The sequence below is a fragment of the Typha angustifolia genome, chromosome 1 (genome assembly GCF_048772165.1).
Source record: "Typha angustifolia cultivar Huaian chromosome 1, ASM4877216v1, whole genome shotgun sequence".
NCBI lineage: Eukaryota > Viridiplantae > Streptophyta > Magnoliopsida > Poales > Typhaceae > Typha > Typha angustifolia.
In genome coordinates, this window is record NC_133239.1 from 6985258 (window position 1) to 7013033 (window position 27776).

Sequence of the window (27776 nt, forward strand, 5' to 3'; positions counted from 1 at the left end):
GGTTGAGGTGGGTTTTCATCTCAGCTGCTGCAAACCTGCAGAGCTCCTCCCATTGCCAAAAGGAAGTCAAATCTTCCAGTTCCCTTTTGGGCCTTTTGCCCCTCTTCCCAAAGCCTATTCACTACTCTCTCTCTCTCTCTCTCTCTCTCTCTCTCTCTCTCTCTCTCTCTCTCTCTCTCTCTCTCTCTCTCTCTCTCTCTCTCCTAGTACAGGTAGGGAGGGAAGAGAGGATTGCTGGCTGTTGGAAGTGGCACTTGGTTTTGTCACAGCTTATGGGGACATGATGGTAGGGGGAGTTCCACTGTTCCTGTGTGAGAAATTAGTGGTGGAGTTCATCTGATCTGTTGGTGGGTCTCTTGGGGAAGTAGAGCAGGCCATGTCCTTCGCTTCAGCATTGTCATTCCCAAAAGGCCAGAATTAGAAGCAAGAATAAGTAGGAAACTTCCCCTTTTCTACTTCTTCTTCTCTTCCAATCCATGCTCTCTTCCGTTGGTCCTTGTGGTAGGGGGGGCTTTCCTTCCTGTAGAGATAGATAGATAGGTACATAGATGTTAGATCATCCCCAGTGCTCTAGAGATGGAATCTGGAGATGGGTTCGTCGCCGGCGAAGTTCCCCGCATAGATCCCAAGTGGCTCATCGATCCGAAGCAGCTCTTTGTTGGTCCGAGGATTGGAGAAGGTGCCCACGCGAAGGTCTATGAGGGCAAGTAAGTTATTTTTTTTCCTTGCACTGGTCTCCACTCTTTGGCCGAATTCGTTGTGTTTATCTAGTTTCTTTTCTTCTCTTTTGGTTTCCTGTGCATTATTTGTTGATTGGCATGCTGAATAGGTATAAGAATCAGAATGTTGCTATCAAGATTGTGCACAGGGGAGACACCCCTGAAGAAGTGGCAAAGAGAGAATCCAGATTTGTGAGAGAGGTGGCCATGCTCTCTAGGGTCCAGCACAAGAACCTTGTCAAGGTCAGTTTGCCACAATTTTTTTTCAATTTGTTTCTGAATTATGAATCTTTGTCCTCCCTAGTTTAATTTGATATTCTATTCTTGTGCAGTTTATTGGAGCATGTAAGGAGCCTGTGATGGTTGTTGTCACTGAGCTTCTGTTGGGGGGATCGCTGCGCAAGTACATGGTGAACATGAGGCCACGCAGTTTAGAACCTCGTGCAGCGGTTGTTTTTGCTCTGGACATAGCTCGGGCCATGGAATGCTTACACTCTCATGGCATCATTCATCGTGACTTGAAGCCAGGTAATTCTCTTCGATGCTGGCACTTTGCTGATTGAGACTTGGTTGGGAACCATATGCTGCTTCTTTTTCACTTGAAATTTCAGCAGATTTTAAGTGTTTATAATTATTATGTATTTCATTTCTTTTGAACTTTTTTGCCTACAGTTTGTAAGAGTACATATCTTACGAAGTACTGTGTTCCTATAAGAAATCAAATGAATAGAAATGAAACTTCTTTAAATGGCTCTGCAATATCAATTGATTTCCCAGCTATACTAATCAAATGATTAGATGAACAGATGGCTTGGATGGTGATTAGTGCTTTTTAATCAAATATCTGCAGTAAATTTTTCAGGGTAAAGGCAAACAAATTTACTAAGAGAAAGATATATTTACCAATCTTCTTGGTTGTGTGTGGACTATGAAGATAGTCAAATAACTTTTCAGACAGTCAGGAGCTCTAGTAGTTGAAATTTTATACCTGTTATAAACTTTCTTTGAAATAAAGAGTTAGCTTGAGTAGTTTCAGAGTTTTCTCTATTTCATGAAGACTTTATACAACTTTATAGACCGTTCTCAGAAACCGGCTAGCGATCGGGTGCGGTGCGGTTCAGGTTGGTAGATCGGTTGGAGGATTAAGTCGGGCCCAAGAGCTTGGATGTGGTTAATGGAGTAAGGGCAGATATGGGCCACGGGAAGGAGGTCTAGGAAGGTGGACATGGCAGGGTTGGGGGGAGATAAGGTCAGGGATAGGGTTTAGACTCTGACGATACCATTAATAATGGTAGCTAGGCAGATTTCTGGATTAGTGGTTGTTGCAAGTCTTTAATAGAGTTCAGGATGTGGTGGAGGTGTGGTTACTCAAGCATGCTCAATCCAAGTTGCATTCCACAATTTATGTTGGAGGCTAAGCATGTTAACCCAAACCACAATAATTAATCAAAATTGTATCAGGTCTATTAATAAACCAATCAACTAATACAAGCCGAAATTAACTTAAACCAAGTGCTGAAATAAATATTTAACTAGATAAGTGATTCAAGCTATGAGCTTAATATCAACGAGGTGGTTCATTCTGATCCGAATCATGACTTTGCAATGCTCTTTCTTACTTTGTTCTCAAAGTGAAAAGTTGGGAAAACGGTCAATCATCGTCATCTTGGGCTCCCATGTCGTTTGATCCGAAGTCTAACCCAAACCAGCTTACCAGCACCTCTATGACTAATCTTCTATCCTGTTTGACCCTTCTTCGTGCTAAGAAATGCTCCAATATAGGCTTGATCAACTCCGACTCCGGCTCAAGCAAATCCGTCGCTACTGGCTCCACCGGTTCAACTTGGGCTCTCAAGCTAGACACATCGAAGATTTGGTGAACTCGTGAGGTATCAAACGAGTCCAGCCTATAAACTACTGCTCCCACCTTCTCTTGGACCTAAAATGGACCCAAAAACTGGTGGCCTAACTGCTGGTTTGGAATAGGCTACATCGAAACTTGCTAATACGATTGAAGCCAAATGTAGACCTAATCTCCCATTTTAGAACTTCGATCTTGATGCTTGTTTCATTTGGTTCTAAGCTGCTGCTAGGTGAAGCTTGAGCTGCTTGATAATCTTATCACATTCCGAAAGCACCAAGTTGACATTGGTGCGATCTAGCTGGCTTGGTTGGTTATAGGACCGCATTATAGGCGGTGCTCTTTCATAGATCGCCTTGAATGGTGTCATCCCAATAGCGGTAATGGTAAGCCATGTTATAAGACTACTCAGCACATAGAAGATAAGCTAGCCACCTCTTGGGTTGTTCCCCGACAAATCACCTTAAGTATTGCTCAAGACAGCGATTCAATACTTCAGATTGTTTGTCAGTTTGAGGATGATACACCGAGCCGAGCTCATCTTAAATTTAGTTCCTTGCTGTTTGAAGAATTGTTGCCAAAAGTGACTCATAAAGATCGAGTCACGATCTAAAACAGTAGATTTAGGCATTGCATACAATTGGGGCACATCCTTCATAAAAATTTTTGCAACTTTTTTAGCGATATATGGGTGTGACAAAGTTGAAAAGTGTATATTCTTCATCAATTGGTCGACCACAACCATGATAACGGAGTGTTCTTTGACCTAAGGTAGTCTTTCAAAGAAATCTATTGCCACATCCTCTCACATATGATCTAGAAAGGGTAGTGGTTGCAACAACCCTACTAGTTTAGTCAAATCTGCACAAGGCCGGATGTATGCTTGCACTTCCTTTCTCACCCTAACCCAAATGCAATTTTGGGTTAGCCTCTTGTAGGTCCTGCAAGTCCCTTCATGGCCCACCACAGGTGTGTTGTGGAAGTGGCGGATCACGGTGACTCACAATTCGGACTTGGTCCATGTATGGACCCAACCCCGATTTAGGACTAGCTCGTTCTTCACCTCTAGTCTAGGGAAGCTTGCTGATTCTTTTTGTATCTTGCTTATGAGCTGTACCATCTCTAGGTCCTTCAAATAAGCTACTCTTACCTCTGAAAGAGAAGAAAAAATCGAGACCAAAATCAAAGATAATTTAGTCAAATTGGGTGGCCGCGATAAGACAGCAAGCCGATTTTTGGTTCCTTTCTTATATATCAACTTATAGTCATATCCCAACAACTTCGTCACTCATCTTTGTTGTGATAATGTGTGTATTCGTTGACTCCTCTGGTTTGTACGCACAACAAATCGCTGCCTAATCAAATATGACCTTCATTTTGTGACAATATGGATGATAGCGAGCATCTCTCGCTCATAGGTCGACATTAGCTGGGTCTTCTCATCTAGCGAGCATCCCCCAATGCATCGCACTCCACCATGAAAAGTTTGGTGAAGTCAGATAGCGCTAAAATTGGCATCGTCGTCATTGTTGCTTTGAGTTCTTCAAAATGCTCTTATTGCTAGTTCAGACCATTTAAATTCTCCCTTTTTCAATAGTGAGGTCAAAGGTGCTGCAATCTTATCATAATTTGCCACAAAGCAATGGTAGTAGCTCGTCAAACCAAGAAATCCCCGCAACTCCCTAGCTGTCTTCAGTATCGGCCATTACACCATACTTCTTATCTTCGATCAGTCGGCTTCCGTTCTAGCAACTGAAATTATATGGCCAAGGTACTATACTCTTGGTTGGCCTTGTAAGCATTTAGATTTCTTGACTTTCAGCTTGTTCTCTTTCAAACTCTGTAGCTCTTTACGAAGGTGTAGGAGATGCTTCAATCATGACCTACTGTATGTACACAAGAATATCGTCAATGAAAACGAGATCGTACCGCCTCAATGACATCCTAAAGACGTCATTCATCAAGCTCTGGAAGGTGGCTGAGACATTAGTGAGTCCAAATAGTTTTACTTTGAACTCATAATGCTCGTCATTTATGCAAAAAACGTTCTTGTGTATGTTTTCAGATCTAACTTATTGGCTCGCAAGTCTAACTTGCTAATGTATGAGGCCCTCGTAAGTTCATCCAAAAGCTCTTCAATGATTGAAATATAGTACTTATCCTTCATAGTTATGACTTTGAGAGCATGATAGTCCATGCAAAACTATTACGTTCCATCCTTTTCCCTCACAAGCAATACTGATGACGAGTAAGAACTTCGACTTGGTTGGATTATCCCGCCATCCAACATCTCTTTCATCAATCCTGTAATCTTTGTTTTTGTATGTAGGGTATCTATAAGGTTGTACATTTGTTGGTTCAACTCCTAGGGTGGTCTTGTGGCTGAGCCAGCAGCATGCCGTTGGCTCAGTAAAGACCTTGCTGAACTCCTTCAATAGATGGGCCAAGCCACCGGGCATTTCCTCTTCCTTTTTGTGGCCCTCTAGGCTCTAAACTATATGCATAAAGAGCCCATGGCACCCGGCCTTGGGCACCTCTATCATAGGGTGCAATTGTGCCCTAATCTACGGTTGGATCCCGTCAAGCCACACTCGTTTGCCACTCCGTTTGAAGTCCATCCATATCTTTAAAAAATCAAAAGTAATCGAACTCAAGCTCTCTGCAACCATTGCGTTTCTAACACATTATGCGCTCCTCTAAGGCCAAGCAATGAAGATATACGGTGAAAGAATTGCCTTGAATCTTCATGATGACCCCTCGATGTACATTATTAGCCCGGAGTGTCATACCATCTCCAAGTGCCACATAAAAGCTTAGAGTAAGCTCTAATGTCATCCTTATTTTTTTGACCACTCGCTAATTTGTGAGGTTGTTGGTACTTTCAGTATTAATAAGGATTCACATGGTGTGATTTTTCACGAACCCGTCGATTCGGAGTGCCCTTGGTGCATTTGCACTTGTGTAGGCATGCATGGAGATTTCAACATGGATCTCTTCATTGATTTCCGAAAGTTCTTAATTCTCATGAAGGTCCTTCTGGCTTGCCCCTCTATTGGTTCATCTTCTACAACTTCATTCGTGTCATCTAGCACCATCATCGTTGCCACCGGTTGAGCACATTTGTGTCTCAGTGTGTACCTTTTGTCACAAATAGAAACAAAGCCCTTTTGCTCTTCTATTTTTCACTTAGGCTTGTGTAAGTCACCGAATAAGGGCTTCAAGAAGTCCCCTTATGTCTAGAATCAATTGTGGAAGGGGGTGAACCTTTGCTGCCCTCGGCAAACTAGTCAGCACCATTTGTGCGGTTGTGGTTTGCCGAGTGGTGGCTCTGGTCTCCGATCATTCCAACTTTACCTCATTGTATTTCAAAGCTTTCTTAGCTTCTTGTCCATGACTTGGCCAATAGAAAAAGCTTCTAGGAGGTTAGCTGGTTTGACCGCGTTCATCTTGGTTTGGATGTCCCATCAAAGGATGCTTATAGAAGTGCTATTCAATTGCGAGTCCGTCAAACCCTGGACTCTGTTACTTATGTGCTTGAACTCCTCTTGATACGCCTCACTGTAGTGTTTTGAGTGAGTTTGGTGCGGGCGGCTTAGAAGTTTTCGTAATCGGAGGATCTAAACCAAACACATATCATCTCTAAGAATTCGTTCTAAGATCGGAATGGTTGATTTCGATTGGAGGCTTGTTACCATCTAATGGTGGTTTCCTTAAGATAAAAATATGCCAATAAGACCTTCTGGGCCTCTGGTGTTTACTAGTACTCGAATAATTTTTCTGCTCAATAGATCCAATTGAGCGGATTGCCTTGTTAAATCGAGAGAAGTTGAGACGAATGGTTCCACCTAAATGCCTACTTATTCTTCATCCTTTGGTTGGAACGTCTTTCGTCCTCTATGGTTCACACTAGTAGCTCTTGGATGAAGTCTTTGAGGCACTGGTTCATCGAGTTCAGCCCACATATCATACTCAGTTGCGGTGGAACGCCAGTGTCGATTCAGCCCTTGTAGGCGTGGGCAACAATAGACTTCTCGGCTGAGCACCCACATAGCCACCATGTTCATCTTTATGCTCAATACATGGTGGTGGTAAATGACCCGTTGAATGGATCGGGATAGCAGCTCCTTAACAGTAGACCCAATCGGGCCCGTTATGGGCCCTCAGTTCGAATCCTGATTTGACGACGATTTTCCCTTTGTATTTTCTAATTGCATATGAGAGATAGGGCCTCTCTAATGTTCAGCAAGATCTTTTGATGCAAGACAAACTTTTTAATTGCAAATTTGAGAAGAACAAACAGTTAAAGTAATCAAACTTGAGGAATCCATCAACTAGGGTGTAGGAATCTACTGACGTTGGAATTCACCAACAAACAGTCTATATGTGAAAACTTTCAAATATTCATTAACCAAAAAAGGGAGGACTACAAGCTTTTATATAGGCAAAGCAAAACAAACTACAAAAATAGCGTAATAAATAAAAATGATAAAAATAGCTCTATAAGGCTAATCAAAATCCTCGTTAAGTAAAGAGTCATGGGTGCAACTCTTTTGTGCCTACGAGAGTAAACGTGACAAATTGTGGTGTTCATACCAACTCTCCCGAGGTGGAAGAAACGTGACCCAGTCGAGTGAGGTGTGGACGGCTCTGGTAGTACGTCAAGATGTCAGGATCAAGTTGTAATTTTTCGCGAGTGATCTATGTACATATAGACTTTAATCAACCTTGCCAGCGAACTAGAAAATGGTGAACTCTTTATGCAGTAGATATTATTTGATCATCTAAAATAGCTTATATCTTTTCTTGTAGTGTGGATGAAAAATGAGAAGTGGTTGGTGGCGTATCAAGTATATTTGGAATAGTAGTAGTAGGTGTAGCATATGGTTTGGTGGGGATATTTGTAGGTGGTTTGTAAGACTCTAAATCCTTAATATTAAAAGTAAAACTAATGCCGTAATTAGAGAAAATGTCAACGACATAAGCATTAGTCTGTATAAGTTTCAGAACTTAGAAATGTCTTGCACTACAAGTATGCAACTTTTGAACAGGTCTTGAAAGGAACCGTTTGGGTCTGATACGAATCATGATATGATCTGTGACATCAAACTCTTTGGCACGCTTGTGTAAGTTGGCATGTATTTTATACTGAAGATTACTTGTTTCAATTCGTTTAGTGATTTCCTGATGTAATGAATGAACATGATGTGTAAAAGTTTTGACAAACTCAGAGACTCTAGCACGAGATGGCATAAGCAAAAAATCTAAAGGTTTGCATATTTTAAAACTATGAACAACTTCAAATGGATTTATGCCTATAGACTTATTGATGAAGTTACTATATGCAAATTGAGCTATAGGAAGAATGACATCCTATTTTCTGTTATGATCACTCAAGAGACATCGTAGAAGATTTCTAAAACTATGATTGACGATCTTAGTTTGATCATCGGTTTGGAGATGATAGGCTATGGAGAACTTTAATTTTGTGCTAACCATGTGTTATAAGGTTTTCCAAAAATAGCTCATAAAGTAAACAATGCGGTCAGATGCAGTAGTTTTTTGAAGACCATATAACTTGTCCATATTGAAAAAGTATAATATATGAGAAGTGTCTTAGCACAAGGAACGAAATGAGCTATCTTAGAGAAGCGATCCATGACCATAAATATTGGATCATGTTTTCTGAAGGTACGTGGTAAACCAAGGACAAAATCCATACTCACGTCCTACCATAGGTGATCAGGTATAGATAACGGGGTGTAAAGTCCAGTGTTCTGCTTTCAGTGTTTTGCCAATTGATAGATCCTACATTGGCCAACTAATTTTGCTACGTCACACTTGGGACTTGGCCAGTAAAATTGATGCTCAACTTTTTCAATGATTTTATCACATTTTTAATGACCCAATAGGCTACCAACGTGGATCTCCCAAACTAAAAAGTCGCATACAGATGTACGAGGAATACAAAACTTGTTAGCCTTAAACAAGTAACCATTTTGGAGAGAATAACTATCTAAAGCCACGTTTGGGTCACTCAACAATATGAGAACAATCTCTCCAGAGTCAGGACAAAATGTCTAGTCTTCCTGTATTTTGTCAAATCCAGTGCCTTTGACGCTAATGACAGATAAAAAGCTAATCCATCGGCTAAGTGCATCAACTGCCTTATTTTCAACCCTAGCTGTATTTTGGAGTACAAAAATGTACTCCTATAAGAACTTGATCAGCGAGCATGTCTTGTATTGAGTTTCTTTTGAGAATTCAAGAATTGAATAAAGAACAAATTCATGCTGAAGTAAGTAATAGCGCTAATAGTGCAAAGCTTGAATAACCGTATAAAATTCTTTATCATATGTGGAGTATTTTTATTTGGCCTCATTTAATTTCTTGTTGAAATAGGCAATAGAATGGCGTTCCTAGCTAAGAACACCTCTAATCCCAATTCTTGAGGTATCACATTCCACCTCAAAAACTTTGAAAAAGTCAAGAAGACGTATTACAAGTGTTGCAATCATCCTTCTCTTAATTTTTTCAAAAGCCTTACTTGCCGACTTAGTCCAATCAAATCACCTTTCTTTAGGCAAGTAGTGATGGGGAACATGATAGTGCTAAACCCTCAAATAAAGCATCGATAAAAAATAGCAAGGCCATAAAAACTGCGCACATCATGGATTTTCGAGGTTCTGGCCGATCAATGATTGCTTTAATCTTTTTAGGGTCAGCAAAAGGTCCCTTAGGTGCAGTGGCAACCAAGGTGCTCGATCCTATTTTTGGTTGTTTCCAAAGGCAGTTTCCCCCTAGGTGATCAATTGGGTGCCTAGATAGCCAATTGAGCACTAGGTACAACTTGATTGGGCAGTACCATAATGCTTTTCCTCAATTTTCTGAAAAGCATCTGGAGCATATGAGCAGTCAATTCACCCCAGGTCCCCATAGCACATATATGGTATGTGGGTGTATTGGCGGGCATCTATATGGTCTTCATGTCATGAGCAAGGATCCTGTGTGAAATCCTTATTTCTTCGTTTGTTTTATTCCCTTCCCTTATCCTTTGATTTCTTTATCTCTCTTTTATTTCCTTTCTCGTTTTCTTCTGTTTACTGCAGAAAATTAAAAAAGAAACCTGCTTGAACCAAAGTCAGATTTGCTCATCCTTTTATATTGATTTGAGCATATTGTCATATTCTAGTAGTGGATATCTGTTCTACTGCAGGTCATCATTTGCAGTAAATCAATCCCTAGTTTACCCTGTATCGGTGATTTCTTGTTTCAGAAATCGAGCTTTAAGTTCATAAGATCAAAACAATCACCTGTATTTTCTTCATGTAAATCAGTGTTTGTTTGAACCTAAAATCTTATTTGATTGATATTATTGGCCTCTATTTGTGGTCCTACATATGTCTTCCCTGCTCCAGTACTTTCCCTAAACCTGTCCTACAAGGGTAGAGCATCAAATTGATATGAGAACAATATTGTTATACATGACATGATTCACCTCGTTGTGTACGTCTCTTTCTGGTACCAGGCTACTCTAGCTTTTTCATGAACATTTGCATCAAAGTGAATACTTTGCTTAATTAGCAAGCACTTCTGAATAACTGGCTGCTGAAAGAAAACATCTGAACAACGAGAAGTCTCTTGTTGTTGAGATAAATTTCAGCAAGAATGAAGTTATACTTATACCCAGTATGATTGGATTATCTTTACATTATTGGCCTTTCTCCTTGTTCTTCCTCCTGCCCACAGAGATGTTTGTCTAGCTGTATAATTAAATAAGTTGGTACAGGATAAATTTCATTAGTTCTGGAGTCTTCTCTTACTCCATTTCACATTCTGTGACTAGTTGGTAGAAGATGTCCTTTCTGGAAGTTCTAGAAGTTGCTATGGACTTTGAGCTGCTATACAGTTATGGCTAGTAAATTATAAAATGAACATTTGATAAAGGAATATTCACAATACTTTGAAATTAATCTTCTTTTGGCTCTTCCACTTTATTTTTCCTTAGAGATGAAGACAAGTTCCTAAATCAAAGTAGTCAACTTTCTTCCTTGTCTAAGCAATTGTCTAGAAAACTTTTAAGTGGTATTGTACCTTGATCTAATGAGCCTAAATTGCAAGAGAAGCGGTAAATCACTTTTCCACCAATTACATCTATTTGTTTTCATGTCAAAATTTGTATGAGTTTGCTTCGTTGGAATCTAACACCAACTTTCAGATAGTTGATTTCAGGTTTATAGCTTCTCATAGAAACTACCAATTCTTTTGTGTATCTTATCTTTGAGTTGTTCTCCAGCAATGAAGCATAGACACCTCTCCCAGGAGGAGGTGTCTGTGTCCAACATGTGTTCGGAGTTTCCAAAAAAAAAATATCGAACACTGTTGGGACACAGGCGGTATTTTAGATAATGTTTAATGGGTCAGGTCGGGTTTGGTCAAATGTTAACCCCGTAATAAAACCTAAAACCCAAATTGTCATTCTCACCTTCACTATTGAATGACGAATCGTCCGATCGAAGCCTTAAAACCCTCGAACAGCTGTCGAGCAACGATCCAAGGCGTGACGGGCTGCTGAGCGAGCGCGATGGCCGACAGCTGTTGAGCGAGCGCGACGAGCTTAGCACGGCAAGGACATAGGTTCTCTCTCCCTGTCTCTGCCTTTCTCTGTCTCTTCCTCCCTCCCTCCATGTCTCTCTCTCTTCATCTCTTCCTTCCTCCCTCTCTCTCTCATTCTCTCTCTGTCTCTTCCTCCCTCTCTCCCTTTCTCTCATTCTCTCTCCGTCTCTCTTTCTCTGTCCCTCTGTCCCTCCCATTATCTCTCTCATTATCTCTCTCTGTCTCTCTCTCTTTGTCTTTGTCTCTCTCTTCCTCCCTCCCTCCCTCCCTTTCTCTCATTCTCTCTCTGTCTTTCTCTCTCTCGCTGTCTCTCTGTGTGTCTCTTCCTTCCTCCCTCTCATTATCTCTTTGTCTCTTCCTCCCTCCCATTCTCTCATTCTCTCTTTGTCTCTCTCTCTCTCTCGCTATCTCACTCTCTCTTTCTTAAATTATTTTAATTTATTTTAGTTATTTTAATTTCTGTTATTAAATTGTTAAATTATATTAAAGCTTCTCTATCTGTTAAATTGTTAATCTGCTAATACATATCTCTTTACTAATGTAGTTTTGTTACGGTTGAAGAAAAATGAATACTGAAAATAGTCCTAATTCTAGTCAAAATACTGCATTTTCTATGGATGATAATACTTTTTTGTGGAGATATGTTACCAAGATGGAGAAATTATGAGAAGGTGGAGCAAATCATAATTTTAGATGCAATTATTGTCAACAAGTCTACAAGGGATCATATTATAGAGTAAAGACTCATTTGCTGAAAATTAGTGGGCATGGAATTAGAGGTTGTTCAAAAGTGAGTAGTGAACATGTTATGGAAATGAAAATGGTTGTTGATATGGCCGAGTTGAGAATTAAAAATTCGATGCCTAAACAAATTCTTTTGCCAAAATTTGGACAAGTGGCATCTTCTAGTAGCTTAGTTGGAGGTGTAGTTTTGATATGGGAGGGACATCAAGAAAAAAAGAGTAACAGCAATGACACCTATTGAGAAGTTATTTAATTTTGGTGCTCACAATCAATTATATTGTGAGATTGCAAGAATGTTTTATTCAGCCGAGTTGCCTTTTCATCTGGCAAGGAACCCTCACTATGTTAGAGCCTTTCAAGTTGCAGCAAATAATAATATTTCTGGATTTGTGCCCCCTAGCTATAATATGTTGAAAACTACACTACAACAAGAGAGCAAATATTGAAATGTTGCTAAACCCTATTAGAAGCACATGAGGGGAGAAAGGGCTGAGTATTGTATGTGATGGTTGGACTGATGCACAGAGGAGACTGCTTATAAAATTTTTAGCGGTGATTGAGAGTGGGCCTATGTTCTTGAGGGCTGTGAATTGTGAAGAAGAATATAAAGACAAATTTTTTATCTCTAATTTGATCAATAAAATCATTGAAGAGGTTGAACCTCATAATGTAGTCTAAGTGGTTACGGATAATGCATCTATTTGTAAGGAAGCAGGGGTGGTTCTTGAAGCAAGGTTTTCTCACATTTTTTGGACTTCATGTGTAGTTCATACTCTCAACTTAGCTTTGAAGAACATATATATAGCAAAAAACACTAAGGCAAATGAGATTGTGTTTGATAAGTGTAGCTAGATTTCAGTAATTACAGGGGATGTAATGTGCATAAAAAATTTCATCATGCAACATTCAATGAGGTTGGCTATTTTTAATGAATTTGTCAACTTAAAATTGCTTGCTATTGCGGAGACTCGTTTTACTTCGGTGATTATAATGTTGAAAAGATTTAAAAAGATCAAGAAGGGTCTTTAATCAATGGTAATTAGTGATAAATGAAGTTCTTATAGGGAAGATTATATTGGCAAAACACAATTTATTAAAGATAAAGTCTTCGATGACATTTGGTGGGATAAAATTGAATATATACTTGCTTTCACAGAGCCTATATATAGTATGCTACGGGTTGCAGACACAGATAAACCATTCTTATATTTGATATATGAAATGTGGGATAGAATGATTGAAAAGGTGAAGATAGTCATATTTAGGCATGAAAACAAGAAAGAAGGCGAGGAATCTATTTTTTATTCAGTGGTGCACAAGATCCTAATGGATAGATGGGACAAAAGCAATACACCATTACATTGCTTAGCACATTCTTTGAATCCAAGGTTAATTTAATTTCTATAGTCCTCATTCTTATGATTAAAAATTCGATTGTTCTTTCATTGCTATTGTTTACTAATTAGATGATTATATTAATAGATATTATAGCTCATCATGGATTCAAGAGGATCCAAATCGTGCACCATCGCATAAGGATTTGAAAATTTCTAATATGAGAAATAAATGCTTAAAAAGGTTATTTTCAAATGCAGAAGAACGAAAAATAGCATACCAAGAGTATACTGGTTTCTCCACATCAACCAAAAGTTTTGCTGAGTATGATTCAATAGCAGATAGAAATGAGTTTGATTCAAACATGTGGTGGGTTGCTCATGGTGCTTCTGCTCATATTTTTTAGAATTTAGCACTTAAGTTACTTAGGCAACCTTGCTCTTCGTCAGGATGTGAGAGGAATTGGAGCACCTATTCTTTCATCCATTCATTGAAAAAGAACAAGATAACGATAACTCCACAGAGAGTTGAAGATTTAGTATATGTGTATACTAATCGTCGTCTTCTATCAAGGAGGTCTTTAGATTATTTGAGAGAAGAGACTAAGATGTGGGATGTCGGAGGAGATTCTTATGATTCCTTTAATGGTGCAGGAATGTTAGAGTTTGCTGATCTCTCAATTGATGAATCGGATTTGGAGACTATAATGTTTGTTGATGAAGGCAATGAGGCAGTTGAAGATGAATGATCTACCTTATGTTGCTATTTTGTAATGATTGTTAGTTTTTAAACTTCTGTGGAACTTAGTTACTTGGACAGTTGGACATGTTTTACACTTTTGGGGCTTGTAATGATAATTTGATACTTTTTTAGAATTTTGTACACTTTTGATTGTCTTTTAATTTATTCTTATTTTTAAATTAGTTCTTACAGTTTGATGTATACTTCTTAGTTTTTTGAATGATACTTCGTAGTTTTTATAGCTTGATGTATGTGTATTTAACACTATTAGATTGCAAACTTTTACTTTAAATATATCAATAATATATATATTTTTATTTATTTATTTATTTATTTCGCCAAGTCCTATGTTGTGTTCGTGTCCTATATTTTCAAAATTTGCCATGTTGCCATGTGGTATCGTGTCGTGTTCGTGTCCATATCGTGTCGTGTCCGTATCTATGCTTCATTGTTCTCCAGTTGACAACGTGTTGGGAAATGGGGCTTGGGTTACGTGTTGGTTGTTTTTAATGAGGGGTGGTTCATATTTGACCAGTGCAGACACGTACATGACAAAATAATTGATTAGATATGTGATCTAAGTGTCAAGCCAACTTTTAGTTGTTGATATTTATTTAAGTTGTAGAAACGTCTTTCAATGATATACGAATGCTTAAACTATTGGTTGAAGTCTAAATCAAATAAAATGAATCTTCTCTATCGCATTAGAAATTCTTTGGGCATTTTAGAGTTGGTATTTTTGTTTGTCATTTGAGCCATATGCGAAATACATAGGATTCTTAGTTAGTCGTGTCCTAGAGGTATTGGACTCTTATACATTTGAGAGTGTGGTGATATTAATGTTGGAGATCACGGATCTAGTAGGACTCCTAGGAATTTCCATTGTCATGTTCTTAAGGAGTTTGAAATAGTTTAATCACAAACTGGAGTTTTGGTTGAACATCTTATAGATGAGTTTGATGCTTCAAAATAATGAATGTCACGATCCAAAATAGGAATCATTGGCCATGTATCTCAATAGGTTTGAAAAACACTGTAATTAATTATCTATAATATAATGAAATTTAAAATTTATTTAATAACTCTAATTCAAAAACCGTCAAAGACATAAAATACCTAAATTATACAATCAATGTCTTCTAAATATCACCAAGGCATCATTTAGGTTTTCAATTTGAAACTAAAACTCAGTATTATATATGAAAGTGTGAAGGCCAAAATTCTAATAGAGGTAGAGTCCTGGTTCCCTTGTTTATTTGCCACCCTCACTAGCATCTAATATGAGATATTAACCAAAGCTCAATATTTAATAAAAATAGCTGCAAGTTTATAAGATGAATAATAAGTATAAGCCACAAAGATGCAATTTATAAGCTAATATCATGCTCTATTTTATTTGTAAACATTCTCAATCTCAATAGTGTCAGCTGTCTCAGTTTGGAATTGTGTCCATGAATCCACATCAACTAGAAGTTACTTCAAGATACGTTTGAGTTTTTTCTTTATAGTTAATCCAATTAGGGTCAACAGAAGGTGTCGTTATGTGATAAACTCAACTTGTCTTTTTCACTAATAATAGAGAAGGATTAGAGTTACCTTACGAGATTTTTGGTCTAGCCTAGAACTGTTCTCTAACCGCGCTAGAGTCATCTAAATGGATCATGTGCTGATTAGGTATAGATCTATTCCCTGGACTTCAAGGTAAACTTGAGTTACCATAAAGAAATGCGTGAAGAATAATATCTAGCCTTAGCCTGTTCTCAAAGTCCTACCTTTTTATAATTTGTGTAAATACTAGCTGTTTATGGTCAACAATTACTTTGCACAATTCTAATATGTTAATATCATGCTATTGGTATATGAGAAGATAAATGCGAGAGTATATTCAGTCACCAAAGGTCTACTTGGTATAGCTTGAATCAAGAATACAAGTGAAATTCTTGACCTTTACTCTAATAAATACATACTTAAATTCATCAATAAACCAACATTCTAGATTTAAATAAAAAAGTATAGGTCAAAAACTAAAGCCCAAGGACTTAGTCGTGAGCAGGCCTGTAGCCCACCTAAATCTAAAATAGGTTGGGCCAAGGCCCAAACCCAATAATAATAGGGGTTGGGTCTAACCCAAACCCAGACCTAGTTCACCCAAACCCTAAGTTGGGTTTGGATTAGAATGCTCATGAGTTGGGACCTTTAGATCCCAACCATGTCATCTTCTCTAACCCTCTGAAAAAAGAAGAGGTTGTCGGAGTTCTCCGTCGCTGACGGTCCACCAAGTTCACATTGGAGGAACCCATAGGCTCCATGCATCCCACACAAGGTGAAGGTTGGCCGATTGGGATGACTGACGACAAGAGCCCCTTCCTCGACAATCGTTGGCTGCAGTGGAGCTTACTCCACCCAACAAGGGTACTAAAGTAGCAATCGTAGGCAATTATGGAAATCCTCACGGAGAAGGTCCTGATTAGAAGGTGGTAGACGATCGACATTGACGGCGACAATGGGTTGCTAGCCGGAACGACGATGAGGCTAGGTACACCACTAATTACTCATTAAATTGAAATTAATCATACGGAGTGGAAAAGAACTCACTTGCAATTCTTTTGGTGTTACTCGCTCACTTCGGTGACACCTCAATGATCGACTTTATCGATGGTAACACTCGGCAAGGAAGAAAAAAACGATAAAGGGAAGGATCCTCCTTGAAGAGAAAATTTGCAAGGTTTAAATGGGGAAGCACTCGGATTTTACAATGAATTCTCTTGACGAAATTGTCAAGGGAAATGTCAGAACCAGAAAAAAAAAAAATAGAACCCATGAGCCAACAACTATAGCTCAGTGAGTGGAATGCACTCGAAAACCAAATAAATTTTAAATCATATTAATGCTGAATAAATTAAACTAAAAGCAACAATATCCATAACAATATATAATAGACATGCTCTCTAAATAATAACAATGATAACAATAGAGAGATGTTACAACTTGTAACTTTGCACGTTTTCAATATATTAACATCTTTTAATATTTATACTGTCATATGTCTCAATGGGTCTAAACTCTATGGATCCATATCAATTAGAAGTCACCTTGAGATGACGCTCGGGACTTTTCTTCATAGCTGATCCGGTTAGGGTCATCAGAGGGTATCACCCTGTGATCAACACACTCTGTCTTTTCCTCTAATCGTTGAGAGAAGTTAGAGTCACCTAGGAAATTTTTTCATTCATCTTAGGACTGTTCCCTAATCCCGCCAGAGTCACCTAAGAAAGTCACCGTAGTGATCTAATTTAAGACTTTCCCTTGGACTCCCAGATAGACTTGAGTCACCACGGAAAATCACAAACGATTTATACCGGAACTGTTCTCTAAGTCGTACCAATACTAGTCATTTTTTTTTTCACAAATTTCAATATTTGCACGAAGTATGGTGATGCACTGAATATAATAATTAAATGCACACAGAAAATATAACAATTAAATTTTCGTACGTACGGATGAAATAAATAGATTTGCACACAGAAATTGCAACAATTTAATTTTTACACATAAGGGTGAAATAAATAAATTGTACACAGAAAATTTACATAGTCTGACAAAGATACGAAATACAATAAAATAAACATGTGAGTGAACCCACTCACCTGAGTCTAGGCAAGACAACCGAAATCTCAAATCTCTAGCTCACATACTAAAAATCACCACCTTAAATAATAAATAATAATCAAAATTTTAATTTGAATAATAACACTATTTTTAAAATTTAAAAACCAAAAATTACTAAAATGGGTTTAAATTCACCCATTGGATTGGGCTGGGCTAATGCTGGCCCGGCCCATTCTAGAAAATGAGCTAATTGGGCTGGGCCAAGGCCCAACCAAAATAATGGATTGGGCTACGGGTCAACCCGCAGCCCATCCCAAAATTAACTAGTTTGGGTCGGGTCTGTGGATCCGAAATCCAAACCCGACCCGAACCCAAACTTAATTAAAAAGGGGTTGGCTCGGGTTAAACCCGAGCCCAGCCAACCCCTTCTCTCCTTTCTCGCGACCGATGCGAGAAGAGGACTGAGGGAGAGGGTGATTGCCGGCGACCCTTGCTGGTGACCCCTCATCGGCGAGCCCTTCACGACCACCTTCAACCTCTCCTCTCCCTCTCTCTCTCACTCTTTCTCTGTCGTCCTCACGAGGTGGAGGTGAACTTACCATTGACGGCCGAAACCGAAGTCGACGTCAATCAGAGCCACGAGGGCTCTCTAGAAGAATTAGGGTTTAATTTATAGATTAGAAGGGAAATCCAGACTTAATCCAATCCTAATTAGGCGCAATTTCTCTCTGCACCTAGTCGTGTGCCGGAGAGGGAGAGGGGAGGGGCTGCACGTGCAGAGCACGTGCAGAGCACGTGCACCCTCCTCTCTCAACCCCTATTTTTATTTTTAATTTTATTTATTTATTTATTTATTTTTTCTGGTTCTAACAGGAAATCACTCCCTTTTCATCTCCAAAAGGGAGAAGAAAGTGAACAGTGCCATATAGGGATACTTTTAAATTATACCCAACGATGGTCGTGCCAATATCACATGCCCGTTGGCATGGGACATGCTAGTGGCACGCCTTTACATGCCACTAGCACATATTTATAATATTTTTAATAAACCTTTTAAGATAATTAGAGATGTTTTTAGATCTTCGGTATGTCAATCTTTGATTTTTGGTTTTAATATATATATATATATATATATATATATATATATATATATATATATATATTAAAACCTATATTATAGTGCTTTATTTTTAGATTATTTTTGTAAATAACCTATTTTAGATCTTCAGTATGTCAATCTTTGATTTTTTGTTTAAATATATATATATATATATATTAAAACCTACATTATAGTGTTTTATCTTTAGATTATTTTTGTAAATAACCTATTTTATTAAAGATAAAACAATAGTAAAATATTAATATTATTTAATACATAATATGATTGAATATATTCATTAAAACTAATATTAATGATTGAACACTTCATAATATGATTGAATACTCCATGATAAAATTGAACACAATATTAAATAATAATTGTTTAATAATTAAAACTAATATTTAGTTGAATGTAGAATGACAAGGAGGATCAAAGACTTCATTTGCCGACATAAGAATAACGCGAGAATATTGCATTAAATACTATCTATATTCTTCAAAACTCATCCACTTATAGTATTGTTTGTTGTAATGTCTTACATAATCTTCATACAAATATGAATTTTGTAATTCTCTTATGATATGATATGAATATTGAATATGCATGGAAATAACCAGCACCAGCATAGGCATAGGCACACCATAAGCATATGCAGATTGTGAATATAGAGTATAATAAGGGTGTTGTGGTTCTAGTGGGTGTAATTGATATGTTGGTAATGATGATAAACTCATATCATCCTGTGGGTGCACCTCTCCTAATGTCCAGCTGCCTAATGACTCAAACCCTCTATAAAAATAATGTCTATGAGAAAGTTGTGTAATAGGGATATATGTCTCATCTCTTTTATCACCATTACCCGACTGAGTTTCATCATTATCATTATCACCATCATTATCATCATCATCATCATCATCATCATCATCATCATCATCAACACCATCATTATCATCTTTAGTCTTATCATCATCAATTTTATCTAAACTTTCGTAATAATCAATTGATCAATTGATTTGATAATAATTGATGAAAATAAAAAGAAATAAAAAGAAAGCTCCATATGGCACAATGATCGGCATGTGGGTTCAACATGGCTCAGCGCGGAGGTGTGCCACCAGCACAACCCGCGCCAAGTGCCGTGCCATTACTAGCACGGGGCGTGCTAACTAGCACAGCCATTTATGATTATCCCTATGTTAATTTTAGTAGATGATATGATTATATGGTTCTATGGAGTGGCTTTTCTGCATTTATGCTTATATCTTTGCAAATACATGAGAATAAACGTTTGGTCGGTGTTGTTTAAATTTGCACAAGAAAATTTTATTCCTTAGAATTTTGCTATTCTTATTTTATAACATGCTTACTCTCGGGCATCTCAGCCATCACATAGATCCATGATTGATACAAGAGCATCAAAGTTAAGTAAGATCTTAGATTAGACTAATTATATCTAATGATTAATAAAATAATACCTATTTTCTTAAAATTTACTAAAAGTTATAGTTTTTTAATATAAGGCATATGCTAATCCTTAGTCCATAATCATAAATTAAATTTTAATATCACCAATTTATATGCGCCCCACCATTCAATAATTAAACGAGAACTTTGACACTAATGAAAGAGAGATCAAAACTAATTTTTATATATCTATCTCTAACTCAAGTATATGAGCGCACATAGATTAGTAATCAACTAATCACAAGATTCAAACAATAGGATAAAACATTTTAACTCACCATAATAATTAAATAATAACATTAAAGTAGATAGAGGGGCAGTTGCCCCCTCTTGCCCCGCTGGCTCTGCCAGTGATATTACCTGCTTCATTTCTCCTTTCTTCATTTTTTTGTTGCACTCTATTTTATGTAATTTTTCACAATTTTGGATTTGGGACTGATTTGGGTTCTATTTAAGGTGTTTTGGATCATTTAGTTAATAGTTAATTAAGTTTAATGGTATCTATAATGGTAAGATACTCTTCTAACGATGGTTATGTTCTTTGAGCAAGAATTTCTGTCAAGAAGGCTTCTTCCTCTTTTTACTTCATGTGAAGCATTACAGATTGTAAGGCCTTACTAAGGATTTTCCATGATATTTTGTCTCTTCTAATGTCTTTTCTATCTCCCTTCTTTCATGTTTCCTTTTTCACCTTACACTATTTTCACTGCATCAAAACCCTAATTCGCTACCCTCTTGTCTGGCTTCCAGACTCTTAAGGATTCTTTTACCATGGCTGACAATGAGAACAATAACCAATGCCATTACAGTCCCTTCAGTGCTAGTTTTGTGCTAGAGCTTCCGGTTAGCCATCATGTTCCATTATACTAGCTGATTTGAAGTGTGGAACCTTATGTGAATCACTCCTCTTAAAATTCAATATTTTGATGTAGATTTTAGCAAGATCATTGTTATAATCTGATCACATGAGTTAAGTTAGTCAAGTCAGTTGAGTCAAGTCAAGTCAAATTGAGTTAGTTAGTTAGCTTTATTTTATTGTCTTTTATACCTAAACATAGTAATAGTCAAATAGAAAGACTCAATATATACTATCAAATAATTTTCCTTTCCCTTTGATTTCTATGTTTTGAAGAGTATTTCACAAAGGTCTAGTACAAAATGCTAAATCTTTATAGAATGATTCTGACAAATGATAGATCCAAGCATCTAGCTTCAATTTACTATATCTAAGATGATTAATTTTGGATTTGGTTTTTGAACCACAGAAAATGGGAAGAGAAAATAAGAAAATATATCTTTTGATGAGATTTGAAGCTCCTCCCATCATTGGATTGACCTTCTTTCCTAGGCCTTTCTTTCTCCTCATTTTCTTCTTTTTGGTTTGGGAAATAAACCTACAAGCAAAGAGATCTCAAAAAGGGTACTCTTTGAGTAAGCAAAATAGGTAAAGATGGCACTCAGGACGTTCCAGTCAATATCCTGCATGTATTAGACGATACGAGCAATACAAGCAATGGCACATGTCAGCATGTGACAGCACATATCGATATGGAGCTGGAGTACCATTGGTGTGCCTTGGCAACGTACCAGCATACTGACAGCCATGGCAATCCTTTGAAAGATATCATTGTCATCTTCAGCCTTTCAAAGGGTGGTTTCGTAACAAGTTGTTCCAGACAAGAAGAAGAAAAAAAAAATCTATGACTACATTAATTTCATCAATTATGAATTACGAAAGTGCAAAAAGAGCCTTAAGAAGGAATCTTATTCTATGCTCGCTGATTAAGGCCAGAAGAGCCCATCGTGAAGGATCTCACTTAGTAAAGTCTCTTATCAATCAGATGACTCAGATGATCAGAAAGATTGAAAGTTCCTAAACCAGAGAAAATAATCAACTCCTGTTAACATTTCTAAACCTGAATTAACATGTTTGAGACAAGGATTAATTGAGATCAGAAAATTTGGTAGTTTGAAGGAAGGGTCATTTCAACCAAAATAAAGAGAAATTGGAGATATCAGTAGACTGGTTGTTGAATTGGGCAACTGAATAAAATCATGCACTTGTTCAATTTCAATTGAACTAGAGGTTGGCAATGTGCCTGAGAGCCATATCCCCAACACTTTGTTACTGAGTTTTTTATGTAAATTGCTGGAGTTAAGGGTTTTGATAGTTAGAAATTGGAAATTCCAGAAGAAGAATCATTATTTACTAAAGTTCAAGTTCCATACCATGATATGATGTGATTTTGACTTAGGCTAGGTATTTAATGCAGAGCATATAGATCTTTGCACAATTTAGATTATAGAGGAGCCATCAATTTGTCTATTATGACATATTTAAGTCAAGTACTCAATTTAGTTAATGTTGAGTGGTTTGAGTATCCATTTGTTTTATTATTTATTTGGACCATCTTCATCTATTTTCCCACGAAAGGCTGTTCTCTTCCTTCATTTGAAGCATGGTGCATTCTGCAACCCTATCAGTGTGATTCCTAGATGTAGATATTCCTTTGGCCAACCATTAAATATAGCTTCTTTACTATTTTTTGCTACACAGTTGATCAAGACGAGGATAAGGACTAAGGCTATGATTGCATTGACCTCAATGGAAACCCAAGTGCCAAGGTTGGCTAATTGTCACACACCATTTGTACTAGAGCTATACTTTCTTAAATCAGTGATATTAAGTTATAAACTCTGAAGGGACTAATTCAACTATGATCTCCCATTATAGGATAACTGAATAATTCAGTTACTTGAGATTCATAACTTAACCTTTCTCCTTGACAATACAAAGCTGCAGGTTTATCTACTATTGATGCATAGGAAAAAGAAATAAAATATTAGGAGCACATCTACAATTAATCAAAATTATTGATACCGAGCAAGAGTTGGAACTTCACTTACATGGCTTCGCACTATCGGAGATAGTATTGGAAACAAGAAAGTACAGAATAATTGTTCTCATGAAGTGTAAAGTGTCAAATTTTCTTTGTAAGCCAGTTGGCACAATATTCCGCAGCTTTCTTTTGGATCTTCCATTTTCTTGCTTATTACTTATCAATAGATAAATCTCAATCTCCGATTATATTTGTTTTGATTTCATTAATACGTATTTGTAAATAAATTAGCAAACAGACTTTCTGTTGAAAACAATATGATGGGTTTCTACCTTAGAAACAGTTTGTTCTATAACTTTATATAATTATATATATATATATATATATATACATATATACATCAAATTATAGCAGAACTCGAAAAGGTGCAAAGTCTTTGACTTGGGAAAACATATGATTATATTTATACAACAACATAAGTTTTGAGAAAAGACATGCTATTATACGTTCTTTCCATTGTGGTCTAGGTATCTGCTGTTGAATAAGTTCAGTGCTTCGGATTTGATGTTGTTAAGCATAAAGATTAGTCAAAATGGGTTAGTAATAGAAGAAATACAATTATACTACGTTTATAGATAATGTTTTTCATTTATAGAATTATCTAGATTTTAGAACTATTTATATATTATTTAAATTTCTTAAAATATTTACTAAAATACCAGTCGTCTGATTGGGTGAAACACTGGTTGAATCAATTACTCAGTAACCCTACCTCTAACTAGATCAATATTTGATCCTATTCTGATAACTATGTAGAAAAGAGTTACACTTTGATTGATGACTTTCATCTAATGCATTTAGGATCAAATATTGTGCATTGTGGGCCAAGCATTATGGCTTGCAAACTTGCAAGGTGTAGGATGCATGAAACAACATGTGAGACTTTAGTTACTTCCACCTAATTTTTATCATGTCACATGCTCTTATGGTGCGTGGAACAACCCATTGCATGGTAGGAATTCATACCATAGCATCAAAGATGCATTACTTTCTGAGGTAAAGGTGATTATTTACCTCCAGAGTACAGATTTATTAGTAAACGAAAATTTCTGCAGTCCTTTCGTCCTGATGACCTGTCAAATGTGTTAAAGATGCTTTTATTCTCATGAGCTTCTTCAGTGAATTCAAAGCTGAAGTCCTGATAACACTGTTGTTTGTTAGAATGATATCTTCAAGGACGAAAAGACATTTTTAGTTATTTTTTGTAGAATAATTTGTTCAATACCAGTTGGACGACTGTATCAGGAAGAATGCTTGGAATCTGAATTCTATCATGGTTAATGTAATAATTTCTAGTAGGTCTGCTTCAATTTCCTTTATTCCTTGTACTCATCAAATTTGTTCTTGTCTTCATAATTAATTACAGGCATGCTTTTCAGAGCATTAAGTAATTTGTGATTAAATTGTTTTATTGTTTCCAGAGAACTTGCTATTGACTGCAGACCTGAGAACAGTCAAGCTGGTAGACCTTGGTTTGGCAAGAGAGGAGACATTAACCGAAATGATGACCGCTGAAACAGGAACATATCGTTGGATGGCCCCAGAGGTCTCTCTTAGTGCATTTTGTAACTAGGATTATTTTCATAATTTCTTATTTGGTTTTTTAATGCAATCTTGAATATTTATAAAGTTATACAGCACTGTCACCCTAAGGCATGGAGAAAAGAAGCATTACAATCACAAAGTTGATGTATACAGCTTTGCAATAGTACTATGGGAGCTGCTGCACAATCGACTCCCATTCGAAGGCATGTCAAATCTGCAAGCCGCCTATGCTGCTGCTTTCAAAGTAAACTGTTGCTTACAACAGTGAAGTTCTGTAAAATTTAACCTTTTACTCTGTTATCTGACAAAAGATCAACCCATGTTTACTTCAGAACATCAGGCCAAGTGCAGATGACCTCCCCGAGGAATTGGCGATGATCTTAACATCTTGCTGGAAAGAGGACCCAAATGCCAGACCGAACTTTAGCCAAATAGTGCAGATGCTTCTGCATTACCTCTCCACTCTCCAGCCACCTGAACCCATGATCCCTCCTCGTGTATTTAGTTCAGAGAATGCAATCTTGCCACCTGAATCTCCTGGTACAAGTTCACTGATGGCTATTCGAGACGACATTGGTGACACTCCAAAGGCCAACTTGGAGGATGGGTCAAGGGGGATCTTTTTCTGCTTCAGCCAATGCTACTAGTGTTCTAAATTCTTGAAGGGAATGCCATCCAAATGGCATTGTACTCCTGCTGTTGGCAATTCCTTCTCTAGTCAGGGTTGTAATTCTGATAAGTGCTGATACCTTTGACCAGTGTTCGATAATACACTTGATATAGTTGCTTAAAGAATGTAAAATACTGGAAAACACTTGTTTCTGAGGGTATGGAGTATTCCTTAGGCAGATTTTATGCAGTATGACCACTGAACTTATCTGGATGGCAGTGATCAAATTAGAACATTGATCTTATATTGTGTTCAAATCTAATAATAAATGTTAGATAAATTAAAGTGCTCGGATAGATTAGAAAGGTATTAATGATTATGAAATATCTCCAAAATTTTGAATTAGGTAGTATTTATTATGCTTCTCTTCATCCTCTTTATTTTTCCAACTATAATTCATAGTTTATTTACAAAATTTATACTTAATTTACAAAAAAAAAAAAAATTTACTCTACTATTCTTCTACTTATTCTTTTACATCGCACTCCTCTACCTCCTTATTTTCTTTTCTTTGCATGAGTGGCTTGTAGAAAATTATTTCTAGTGTAAAAAAAATAAGAAGACGAAAAAGTTAGTAAATATAACTACAAAAGTTATAAATTAACTATGAAATTCATAATTTAACTATGTGCCTAGTATTAAATCATACAATAATATAAATATTTTTCCCTTTCTTTTAGCCCCTATTTATTTCAGGAATAATTTTTTTCTTATTTTTGAATATAACTCCTTATTCTAGAATAATAGCTAAGCACCATAATATCTTCCTTCTAAAATACAAATAATATTTATCAATACATCTTCCTTCTCAATTACTAATTTATCCTTGACATATATTCCATCACCTACTTTACATTAAATCAAAGGGTATTTATGGTAATTTTATAAATAACGAAACACTTTTTTTCCATCTCTTCCTTCAGTTTATATCAGATCAAAGGTAATTATTATACCCTTATTCTAGAATATAAGTGAACACAAGAATAATTATTCCTAGAATAAAGACCTCATTTTGGTAATAACAAACAGGAATACTGTAACACCCATGACTAAAAAAAAAATAGCGTAAGCACCATGCGCGTGCACTCTAATCGCTGCGTGCTTCAGTTGCTGATTTTGGACTTAGCTGGGATCGACGCTTTCCTTTGATTGAATTTGCCTATAATAATAGTCATCACTCTAGCATTGAGATGCCCCTTTATGAGGCTTTATATGGTCGGAGATACCAGACACCTATTAGTTGGGATGAAGTGGAAGAGCGGAAGATAGAAAGCTCAGAGTTGATCCAAGAGACCATCGATAAGGTCCGAAAGGTTCGTGAGCTTTTGCCCCAGAGTCGACAAAAGAGCTATGCTGATCGTCGACGTCGAGACCTAAAATTCTAGGTTGAGGGTTTTACTCAAGGTCTCGCCCTGAAAAGGAGTAGTCTGATTTGGGAGGAAGGACAAATTGAGCCCTCGATACATTAGACCTTATGAGATACTGGAGCGAATAGGGTCAGTTGCATTTCGCATGGAGATGCCTTTAGAGTTGTCTCAAATTTACAATGTTTTTCATGTGTCAGTATTGAGAAAATATTTGCATGATCCCTCCCATGTGTTAAAGGAGGAACTTATTCAGCTAAAAGGCTTGTCCTATGAGGGGCAGCTAGTTCGAATCATTGATTGATGCATGAAGATGCTTCGGAGGAGGAATGTACCACTGGTCAAAGTTCTTTGGTGGAATCATGGTGTAGAGGAAGCTACTTGGGAGCTTGAGAAGGAGATCAAGTCCACTTATCCACATTTATTAGATAACTCCGGTACGTAATTTCGAGGATGAAAATTTTATTTTGTTGGGAGTAGTTGTAACACCCATGACTAAAAAAACAAAAAAAAGCGTTGCACTCTAACTACAACGCACGCGCTTGGCGCATAAGCTGACCCAGCCCACCTCTCCCCCATCTCTCGCAATCAGTTGCGAGAGGTGGGAGAGGTGCCGGAGTGGAGCCGGACTCCACTCCGCCCTCACTCTCCCCCTCATCTCTATATATATAAATCCACACCCCCCTCATACTTTCTTCTTTCGTAGTCTCTCTCTCTCACTCTTCCACCTCTTCCTCTCTTTTCTCTTTCTAAGCCGTCGAAGATCTCGCCGTGGTTAGTGGATCATCGGGTCAGCCTCCTTCTCCCCTTTAGATTAATTTGAATATTACTCAGTAAATCTGTAACACCCCAATTTAAAAAAATTTGATTGACGAGCGCGTACATCAGACCCTGCCACCCTTCCCCCGCCCCCCCCCCCCCTCCATCCTCTCTTCTCCTTTCTTCTTCTTCCTTTTCCCTTGCCGTGCACACCATCCTCCCCACCTCCATTATCTCCTTCTTCCCCTCACCGCAGCCATCCCAACCCCCACTTTCTCCTCCATCTCACTACCTCTCTCCCTCTCCTTCTCGTGGGTTGTTGACGCCGGAGCCGACGAAGCCCCAAAGCT

General features: G+C 37.5%; 1 protein-coding gene across 1 annotated transcript; it reads left to right on the forward strand.

Annotated features, from left to right (window-relative positions):
- On the forward strand, positions 1–25516 carry LOC140764848 (serine/threonine-protein kinase STY13-like). Its single transcript, XM_073103662.1, has 6 exons — positions 1–707; positions 830–962; positions 1052–1247; positions 24510–24634; positions 24719–24877; positions 24966–25516. The coding sequence occupies exons 1-6, from the start codon at positions 577–579 to the stop codon at positions 25278–25280; spliced, it is 1059 nt and encodes a 352-aa protein (XP_072959763.1). The 5' UTR covers positions 1–576; the 3' UTR covers positions 25281–25516.
- The last annotated feature ends 2260 nt before the right edge of the window (positions 25517–27776 follow it).